Raw genomic sequence first — 11326 nt, forward strand, 5'->3', positions numbered from 1 at the left:
TATGCACAGGTGTGAGGGTTAAACTTTCTTCGTCGTTCATTGAATCCCCATAGGTGGCCTTGAGCTGACATTTTACATCCCGGTGGGACTAATTATGGTCTCTTTGACATATTCCTAAAACATATGTCTATCATAAAAAAAAATATTTTCTCTTGTTATGTTACACAACTTCTACTCACATTTAGTGCAATTTGTACAGGTAGAATATGATATACCAGATCAAGTTTGGAACATCATACACATCCCCAGCAGTCTTGTAGATACCGATTCAGAAGTTTACAAGGATAGCCACAGCTATAAAACAGCCACATTCAGACGGGTTGATATACACACAAGTTTTGGGTATAAATAAAAAAAGTTGTTTGGGTCATTCTCATCCAGCTATTCTTATCAGAAATTTCAGAGATTAATGTATTTCAGAAATTCATCTAAAATCATTGAAGAGTTGACAACCCATACTTCTGAGTTTAAAGTCACTATAATGCCTGAATGGATCCTTAAACTTGGCAAATGGCCAGAACTGTACACAAACAGACTTCTACCACGCGAATTCAACACGACAACCATAAAATATTATATGAAGTATATACGAAAATTCGGTACGCACTTTTTTAGTCATGGGAACTTTGGAGGAATAATTCGTCTGATATTAGCAATCGACAAACAATATTTCCAAAATACCAGTGATAGTCACATCATGCAGCAGGCAAAAGTGCTGTTTGATATATTATTCCGTACAAAATCCGGGAAAGGGTCAATTGGTACATCTTTACAAATTTCTAGTGAAGACGCAATTAAGAAAGTGGATTCTAACTTTTTGGGAGCATCAAAATATTTCCTAAGGTGTGTATTCTAATAATGTCATTGCTTGATTTTAACACCATTCAATCATATCAGTTACAGGTGGTTTAAATTCATAACGGATATTATAAGTTTTCGAGTTATGAGTATATCTAGTTAATGGTAATAGTTATAATAGTAATAGTTAATCATTATGTATAATATGACACAATGCAGACAGACAGACAGACAAATCTTTATTAAAGTCTCACCTCTCATATAATCATATACAATTAAAACAGTTATGCTTTACATAAAATTCATAAAACGTCTAACTACAAATCATTTCAAATAAAAAAAATGAACATTACTTACATATATAAACAAATACAACACCATTATTTTCACAGGGTTATGAGAGACAATAAAAATATTGATACATTCATATTTCACCTATATAAAATGTTTCTTCTATTCAGTAAAATTTAATGGGATAATTTGGCTTAAACCATGTTCTGACGTCAACCTATTGTATCAATGGATTCTTTTTTACGAATCAACAGTGAACAAACAATAGAGAAAACTTTCCAATGTATTATTGATTTTCAAATCGCAAGTCATCACTACGAAGCAAGCGAAGTGTACAGTTAAACGCCAGGTCGTGATAAACAAATTGGCGAAAGGACTGTCGGAAACACAACTTAGATTCGCGGATATACATTCAGAAGTAAACTTTGATAAAATGAGTGATTTTTTTCGCTAGTTCTTTTTGGACTAATGGTAATTAGTGGCGTACTGATAAATCGAACAACGGCTTACACTTTCTAAAAAACTACTCACTGAATTGTTTTTGGAAAGTTTTGTCTATTTTTTGTCCACCGTTGATTGGTAAAAAAGAATCCACTGAAACAACAATAGGTCGATGTCACAGAAATGGTTTAACTAAAGGTCTTTGGGGTAGATGCAATGTATCAAATCGCCGAAACTAGGATTGTTTAAAGATAATACGTCATCTATATAGTGGAAACTGAGATTAAAGGATCAAGGTAAACGATAGTCATTCTTTCGGACCAAATCAGTTACGAAGTAAGTCTAACAAGAGTAAAGGAATAGGTCAGCAAGAAGCTAAACACAATTTGTTCCCATTGGAATGCCGACCGTTTGTTGAAAAAAGCGTCCACCACACTGGACAAATATGTTGTCGATAAAAAAAAATCCAACATTTTGAAATATCTTCTTCTGCATAATTGGAAGATGATTTGGAATTATTTTTACAAAGTATGAGGAATTTCTATCAAGAACTATATATTTGTATCTAGGTGTACCATCTTTTTTGGGAAAAAAACGATGTATATTTTTTTTGAGTCAGGACTTTAACTGAGTATGGGGAATAGAAGTATACAGTGTTGAAAATCATAGGTTTTAATTTTATTTTATTTTGATAACAATCTTGAATTAAGGGTCTCCAGAAGATCCTTCAATTTTTTTCAGGATCAATATTAAATTAATACCACTACGGGAGTAAGAAGTGTTATAGTAGGACTGGAGACCCTCTATGACAGCTGTGAGTATAGAAGTTAAAAGTTTTGAAAGAGGTTAAAAGAGACTATATTTTCATTGTTGAATGAAAAAGCATATTTTCATTATTGAATAAAAGAACATATTTTCATTACTGAATAATAATAAAAATTATTCATTATCACTCATACCATTATATTCTCATTCTTCATTTAAAGACGAAGATCTATGCGATAAGAAGAGAAACCATTTAGAGGGATAGAGACCCTGCTTAATGACAATCAATTACTATATTGCAGCACTTCTTTAACTATTAATAATTAATTTAGATTAAACAAGTATGGACACAGACTGGCATTGCCCGAAGGGCAAGTACGGACGGAGACTGGTATTGCCCGAAGAGCAAATTTCAACATACATACGATTTGTCTTGAACGTGTTGTCTAGAAAACTTCTCCATTTATTGATATCAATAACTGAATTATGCACATGTTGATAAATATCCATTAAGATGTGTTACTAAACATCTAAACAGGGGAACAAATTCCACTACGGATCGCCATAAGACAAATCATATACATATTATAATGCTTCTTCCTTGAAGGTGTACTTTCACTTGATACGGGTTAGCTTGACAAAATTCTGCTCTCAGTTTTTTTAGATTAACAGAAACCTACAGTGTAGTATCTGTCAGTTACATGGATGGCCTTTATTTTAAAATGGTAGGGGCCATAAACTAAAAATCAAATAAGAGCGTTTCTTTAGTAGTAGTAAAATCATATCAAAATTTCATAACAATTGATCAACCATACATGTAACTATAAAGTCATCGCACGAATACCAATTGAACATGGACGACTACACAGATGCCGCTGACGGTGACGCCGCTGTCAGCACCATACCAATATACAACGTTTTGCGGTGACACTATTATATTATATATATACATATATATAGGCTAATTCGGGGTTTGTTAATGCTCCATTTTCAATTCCCTAAATAGCCAGTCAATTACTCTTCCATAGGACCAACTTGGTAGTTTGTGATTTGCTAAGAATTTACATCTATAATGTCTTACGTTAGTCATAGTTAAACAGTTCTATAGCAAAAGAGAATAAAACTGCATAATGGAAAAAAAATCCCACTTACAGTCATGTACTCAACAGATAACATTCGAAATTCTTATGAAACAAAATTACAATACCAGTATATGAAGGACTTTAGGACTAAATCCATCGATACTGGCTCACAGTTAACACTTAAAATCAATATTCCATCTAAATCTTGTATCAAAACATTTTTATTCAACTTCTAAATAGTTATATACATTTGTAACGTGAAAAATGTTTCCTTGGAAAAAACTGTATACTATAGTACTTGTTTTGCAGCTGTATAGAATATACAAAATAATCTATTTTTTTTACATAAATATAGTTGTATATCAATGCCTGCATTTGTTGATTGAGTGTAAGGTGTTACTCTACATCTATAATCATATACAGTAAATCTAACTGTGCATTTCAAAATCAATGTCTATTGAATATTCCAAGGAAAACTTCATGTCACATAACTATGGCTATAAAACATTTTTAAAGAACATTGCATGTGCAATGTATTTTATCTTGCATGCACATATGTGTACAATATCATAATAAAATGAGCTCAGACCACCGCCATCAAAACAATAAAATATCTCAAGCGCCGAATCCAAAGAGATTTGGCCGTGGACTAAGTCTAAATATATTACAATATAGTTGTTTAGTTTTTGCATATTTGGTTTTCATTGTATTCTGAGATTGGTGTCACTATAATGACTTATTTCATTTCGAAAGGTTTAATAAAAAATAAATCCCTACCTACCGACCCTACAAAATTACAGGATGTTGATCGGAAACATAACTTTATTTTTTTCGGCCTTGGAGATTTCTCGTCAATTGACTGGCATGCATCAATAAGTTGACTTACCTATCTGTGTTACATGCACTTGAAACTGTTGATTTTATCCCGAAAAGTATTTAAAGTTAAAGATTCAACAATTGCTGTAGGCTGTAGACTGTACAACATAAGCTTGCAGATCACAAATATGGTTCACTAGGTCACGGATCAATGAATGGAATGAATGAACTTGGTCACATGACTACTATAATTTCCCCGAATACACCATGACCAACATTCACGGGTATGACTATGCTCGGGGACTATAAACGCTTCGATGCTTTACACCGTCCGTAGGATAGCCAAGGGCGTTAAGAAACCCCTCAGTCCGGCATGAATTGCAAATACCACATATGAGTGCAAACCGGGTCTAACAGTATTGAGTATAGTATATGTTAGCGCAAAAACAAAAATTAAACCAAGTTTAGGAATATTCAGAGGATGGTCAGCGTCTCTCATATTGTACAAATGATAGGCTAAAACTGTGTTACGAAAGATTTTTTGGGATTTTAGTAGTTTATATCCACAAAGTCGAATTGTCAACACAATTATCTGCTAGAAGCAACGATGTCCTAGCTTTATAATGCACGGAATGAAGGGTGTTACGGATATACGATAGTGCTATCATTTTCAACTTTATTGTTATAGTGTTATTTAATCAGAAGTTAATGGTAAAAAATCAAATAAAGACATGTATATTTTTCAAGATATTACGGCGGGAACACGAATTTAATGACCAATGGTGGGCCATCAAGATGGCAGACTACAGTTTTGGACAACCCTTGGTTGTATGGAGGTGGTTTGACTCCAATATCTGAATTGTTTAAAGACAAGGTTAGGAAGAAGGCAATGGAAAGAGCTGTTCAGGTATACATGTTTTTATATCATCATTTCTTGTATTGGTGAATATAATTTTGTCAAGTAATCTAATAACACCGTTACTTTGTGTAGTTGTGACTTCAAGCATCTCTAAGCGTTTTTTTTTAAAGCCACTTTACACATTTTCTAATTTATAAAGGCTATTTATTATCCTTTTTCTAAACGAAATGCAATTGTACAACCCATACTTTACGATATCCATATTGCATAATGTCCACGAATTACAATATGTCCATTATAAAATGTATTCTGAGGTTGACATGATTATGTAGATATGTAGAATAATGCGAGGTAAAAAGCCACAAGGAGAAAAAAGGTAACCCTCAGTAAAATAATTGACAAAATGAAGTTGATCAAAACACGTATTAAAGTAATAAGTAAAAAAATAATACAATATATGGAAGAGTTTAGTGTAATAAAAAATATGATTATCTCCCTTTAGTTATTTATCATTCTTTGCTCGTCTACTGTCTTACCCAATACCATCAGATATCCTATCAAAAACGTTATCCAGTTATACATCTAGATAACTCTAGATTTACTTACGAGGAAGTATTACTCTGTAAAAGAAACCTTTTCATACAGCATTCTATGTAGTTGGTCGAGTGGTCTAGAGCGTTGGCCTAAGTGCACGCGGTCTTGCCATAGACGACAGAGCAGAGAAGGGGTTAAAATCCCGATGAAGTAGCGACCAAATTTGCATCGCCGTGCATGCTATATTAATGCACTAACCCGTTAGATGGAAGAGTTTCCGCATCCCATTAGACTTCTTATGTCTATATGCTAGTATGTTAAGTTACAAACGTATCCTACGAGGAGGAATGACCTGGTCAGCGAAAGATATATTCTATATAGCTGGCCGAGTGGTCCAGGGCGCTGGATTTGGTGCAAGCAGTGTTGCCATAGACGTACGAGCTCAAGTCCCGCGGAGGGAACGACCAATATTGCTTCGAAAATTTAAGAGTTCTGACATTTTCATAATTTGCACTTTTATTACTCATTATGATCAATATTTCGGATAACTGATATCCTTCTTCAGCATAAAACTCATAAAAGGTCCCCATGTTTCCATTATTGGTCCCCCATCTAAGTCCACTTCCGGTCACCCAAGGTCCACTTCCGGTCATACCCAAGGTCTACTTCCGGTCATACCCAAGGTCCACTTTCAGTCCCCTCCCTCTACCGGTCACTTCCGGTCCACGCTCACCGGATGTGACGTCATGCACATGCGCATTGGGGCTAATCCCCTTAATCCTTCCGAGAAATGCGACTTCTAAAACTCATATTATACTACTTTGATTTTTCTTAAATGAGAAACTTGTGTAAAGTTTATTCAGTAGGTAAACAATATACGTAAGATCTAAAGAAGGTTAGAAATTATGGGTATAAACAACGAAGAAACTGAATGTCTTACAATGCAGTTTTTGCAAACATTTCAGTTAAGAGACCATATTTCGGGTTTTATTCTTTGGAATTTTATAAGTGCCATCTTCAACATTTCTAACGGTACACATTTATTCAGAGGAACATATTACTAAAGCGGATTTAAGCAGGCCTAGAGCTGCATTCGATGTAGAAAATATGAGTAACCACAATGGCCTGGCAATGCTACATTGTTTCACCAAATACGAAAATGTAATCATTGGAATCATTGCCATAGTACATTGTTTTGGCGACTGACCTACATATTGATGCATGTGAGTTATGATTTCCTTATACACGATTTGTGCGTCATCGATTCAATGCCATGAATTGAAATTCCTGTCAACCTTCAAATCTTGAAGATAATTGTTACAAGCATGTGTTTATTAAAATAGAATTTGCTCTATGTGTGAATATTGTTTGAAAAAAAATATTCTTGATTATTATTAAAAAATTTGGTTTAATCTCATAATTTTCCTTAAACTACTATTTCAAACAATTGAAATTTAGAAAGATCCCGTTAAAAGAGATCTTTCGTATGACAAATCTGGAGTGAATGCTTGTCTTAAGGAAGCTGGCTGCTCTGTTTAAGAATAGCAAGGATTTCAAAGGGTTGTGAAACCATTTGAAATTGATGGATCAGTGTGTTCGCTATAATTTGATATATAAGCATATGACATTTTTGCGGGAAAAGGATGTCTCTTGATTTTCCATAAATTTGGCATTTTTAAGTTTTATCTATTACAAACCTGGGATTTCATTAATAATTCTCAAATGAAACTTAAGGGCGTGTTAAATGAAGTTATGAAGAGAAAGTGTGGTTTACTGGGCAAAACATATTTATGCTATAAAACTAGAGTCCGAAAATCTGACGAAAATGGCTGAATATGAGTAGCGAATATCCTAACTATGTATGTTAGGCGGTATAATAACGCTACAGATTGAACAAAATAACAACTAACAACGATAAATCAAAGAGTAATAAAAGGCAATGAATAATCTCACAGGATAGTAGCTACAACCTGTACTCTAGATACTTAATGCATTAATTCTGACCTGACTGTAAGTCACTAGAGAAAGTTATTACTGGGCTACAAATTTTGCTTTTTTATATTACATCTTTATCGTTCTCTAGACAGTGCTGTATCGTACTGACTCAACGATCCGATAACTATTAATATAACGAGAAAAGGTATGGTGTATATGTCAAAGAGTCAAAAACCCCGCGACCCGTGCAGGTTCGGTTGTCAAAAGAATAGGCCTGCAGCAGCGCTAAGCTTGTCGTAAAAGGCGACTAAATAGTGCTCAGAACCCTAGCCGGGGGCTAGGGCTCTCTGCCTAAAGAGCACCTGGGTTGTGTGACCCAGGTGGTAGAATGGGATACCCCTGGCGTGTTACATGCTGGAGTTGTCAGGCTATAATACGGAAAACTTGACGGCAAACCATAATGGTGCACCGTGTTGGGAAAGATGCCACGTTCCTCGCACGTATAAAACCCTACTGTGGTATTCTCCCGGAGTAGGAACCATAGGGCTCCGCCACAGGAGGCTAAACTGCCCGACCCTACCCACCTCTCCCTATTTCCAGTAGCAATCAAAATTTCTCGATCCCATTATCATTGTGTTCCATCCCATTTTTCATTTCATCATCATTTCATGTTCATTTTATCACCCACTTCATGTTCATCGCCATAATATAGCTGATATATTGCTGCTCGGGTGTTAAACCCCAACAAACAAACAAACAAAAACCCCACCGGGATGAAAATGTCAGCCCAAGGCCTCCTATTGGTCTTAAATTAATGACGAGGACATTCTCATACAACAGGGCAGACTGCAACTGGCCACAAAACATTTTTAAGATGTTTAGGGCCAGCTCCAAAGTTTGCTGGTTAGTAGCTTCTACTAGACTTCATAAAACTTTTACTACATGTATATTATATACATACATGATGTAACAAATCATCAACTATCTCTAACTAGGCCGATGCCTCGATTTGATATTCCGCCCTTGACGAATCTTTTGTGGTGACTATAAGCAATCGTGACTCCAGAAGTCAAATGAGTGTTGAATAAATTACACAAAACAGAAAAAAAATGTTTACTAATAGGAAACCTATTGATAAACTTTTTACTGAATGACACTAATATTATAATTATATAAACATTTTGGGAAGTACTTTTTTCAAGCGATGTCAAATATATCAAACATTTCAATATTTTAAGTAACTTCAGTAAAATCTTGGTAGAAAAAAATAGAATGTTAGAATCGCTGTATGTTTCTATGGTTGAGAATTTCTTAAATATTTGCTAAACTGATATATGCTTATGATGAACTAGACCAAATTTGTTTTGTCCTGTAGTGATATTGCCATTTACCGGTATTACACAGACTGTCCGTTTAGATCCTTTTGACCACTGCCTAGCTGTTATCAGTTCGATAATTTTGTTATCATCCTTCATCTAGTAGGGAACATTTACACAATCAACGTAAAAGAAGAAAACTTGTAAATGCAAACGCCCCAAGATATCTGTTAAACTTAAAACCTTGCACCTTACAAATCCTAGGCAACCATTCTCTACTGACCTAATGCTGTCCTTTTGTAGGTGTGACTTTACAGCTGATATGATCCGAAAGAATAAATATCGTTTAGCTAGATCCTTTAATCTCAGTTTTTGCTATATAGATGACGTATTAAAATAAACACTCCTAATTTTGGGGATTTGATACATCGCATCTACCCCAAAGAACTAGAGATAAAGGATACTACAGACACTGTGAAGTCGGCCTCATATCTTGACCTACACTTAGAAATCGATGGTAAAGGAAAACTATAGACCAAACTTAACGGCAAACTGTTCATTCAGAATTGGCAACTTTCCTTTCATCTGTGGCAACATCTCTTCAGCACCAGCGTATGGAGTGTTCATATAACAACTCATTCGTTATGCCAGAACTTGCTGAGACTTTTTGTATCGCGCTAGAATTCTAATAAATAGGCTTCTGGAACAGGGTTATGTTGTTACAAGATTGAAGTCATCACAACAGAAGTTTTATGGTCGTCATCATAAACTCGTGGATCGTTACGGTGTATCCATGAAAACTGATTTGTTCAACGTGTCATAGTTTTCTTTTGCTCTTTCGTCTACCCCGGATTTGACTTTTTATGAGCAACTCCGCGGGTGTTTCTAGAATTGCAGAGAACGCTTACCCTACCGAGGCACATGGTCCATGCTCCCAGTTTTTAGTGCAGTCCGAGTTGCTCATTTGCTTTTGTTACTTTGTATGTATGATTTTAGTCACTTTATGTTCTTTGTTGTGTATGTCTGTTTTCCACGTCTGGTCTTTGTCCCTGGATAACATTCTTTTGATTACCGCCATAACCTTGGTTCCCTTGATTATTCTTGCATAATTTATATCATTTTTATTCTTCCTTCAAAAAGGAATATCAAAACTCATACGTCATGCCAGAGGAGCTTGCCGTAACTACACAGACTTCTTGTATCGCGCTAGACTGCTTACAATTAGACTTCCGGAACAGGGTAATGTTGCTACAAGATTGAAGGTATCACTATAGAAGTTTTATGATTGTCATGATGAACTCGTGGTTAGTTAGGGTGTACCCACTCATGAAAACTGAATTATTCAAGATATCATAGTTTTATTTTCCTCTTTCGTTTACTCCGGATTTGACTTTTTAGTAACTCAGAGTCTGAGTTGCTCATTTACTTTTGTTTCTTTGTATGCATTATTTTAGTTACTTTATGTTCTTTGTTGTGTTTGTTTTCCATGTCTGGTTTTTGTCCCTGGATTACATTCTTTTGATTTCCGATAGAATCTTGGTTTCCTTGATTACTTTTTGCATGATATGTAGTCATACGGGTACACTTCTCACCATACCAGTGTGAGTCCGTGCGTCCCCACAACGGTCAAAATGTCTGTAAATGAAACATTTGTTCTTTGACTATTTGCTATACATGTATCTAATTGATTGAAATGGATATTTTAAACCAGACAGCATGTATAGAAAAATTTATAGGATAAGTAGGTGCAAGACTTATTAACTTGTATGTTTTTAACATTTTTACAGATCTACACAGACAAGGCTTTTTTTAGATGAGTTACTAAGAGAAATACGGCTGCGTTTTCAAAGCTTGAAATGGGTTAACGTAGCCAAACAACTAGTTCATTACCGATACCAGATCAAGCAGATGCTGACTCCCTATGCCTGACCATGGCGAGGTACACAGACTAGCAAGTATATTATCACCAATTCCTCAATGGTTCAAGGGAGCCATTTTATGCTTGAGGTGGAGCACAAAACCTGGGGTCAAAGTTTCACAATGTAACAAGGGAAAGAAAAGAGAAATATGTGCAAAATTGAATACTTTGACAGAAGAGTACATGGACCGGACTGATAAAGCTCGCGGGGGAGGGGGTGTCAATTATCATGGGGTATTGTTGCAGCGGTGTATGATGACTGGTTCAAAAATGTCAGTTTGCTTCAAATGGTTCCCGGATGTAAAAGCTGATGGAAGACAGTGTGGAGCGTACCACACAGGAGAGGTATGCGCACATATCAACCACTTCACTGCAAACTACACCGATGATATAGATAAAAGATCTGGTGGATGTAAAATGCAGTGGATGTTGTCAGTTCCATCAGATGCACCACTATGGATGCATAATACACGTTTTTGTATGACTGCAAAACCAGAAACAATCCCACGTAGATACGTTTTAGGTGGGCGCATAAACCAACGTATATACATGTATGTATTCTGGGACGGCA

The 11326-nt window shown here is 35.5% G+C and overlaps 1 protein-coding gene across 1 annotated transcript; it reads left to right on the forward strand.

Annotated features, from left to right (window-relative positions):
- Nucleotides 1-205: 205 nt before the first annotated feature.
- LOC148615358 (perivitellin-2 67 kDa subunit-like) lies at nt 206-10753 on the forward strand. The gene is made up of 3 exons (XM_088590272.1): nt 206-843; nt 4941-5100; nt 10625-10753. The coding sequence occupies exons 1-3, from the start codon at nt 410-412 to the stop codon at nt 10652-10654; spliced, it is 624 nt and encodes a 207-aa protein (XP_088446398.1). The 5' UTR covers nt 206-409; the 3' UTR covers nt 10655-10753.
- Nucleotides 10754-11326: the final 573 nt, after the last annotated feature.

Source organism: Perna viridis, chromosome 6 (assembly GCF_037379345.1).
Source record: "Perna viridis isolate PV_CMFRI_1.1 ecotype Kerala chromosome 6, ASM3737934v1, whole genome shotgun sequence".
In the NCBI taxonomy this organism is placed as follows: Eukaryota; Metazoa; Mollusca; class Bivalvia; order Mytilida; family Mytilidae; genus Perna; species Perna viridis.

Coding starts and splice junctions, on each gene's coding strand:
- LOC148615358 (XM_088590272.1), top strand. CDS start 410: ATGTATTTCAGAAATTCATCTAAAATCATTGAAGAGTTGACAACCCAT. Junction 844..4,940: donor GCATCAAAATATTTCCTAAG/GTGTGTATTCTA, acceptor ATATTTTTCAAG/ATATTACGGCGGGAACACGA. Junction 5,101..10,624: donor CAATGGAAAGAGCTGTTCAG/GTATACATGTTT, acceptor ACATTTTTACAG/ATCTACACAGACAAGGCTTT.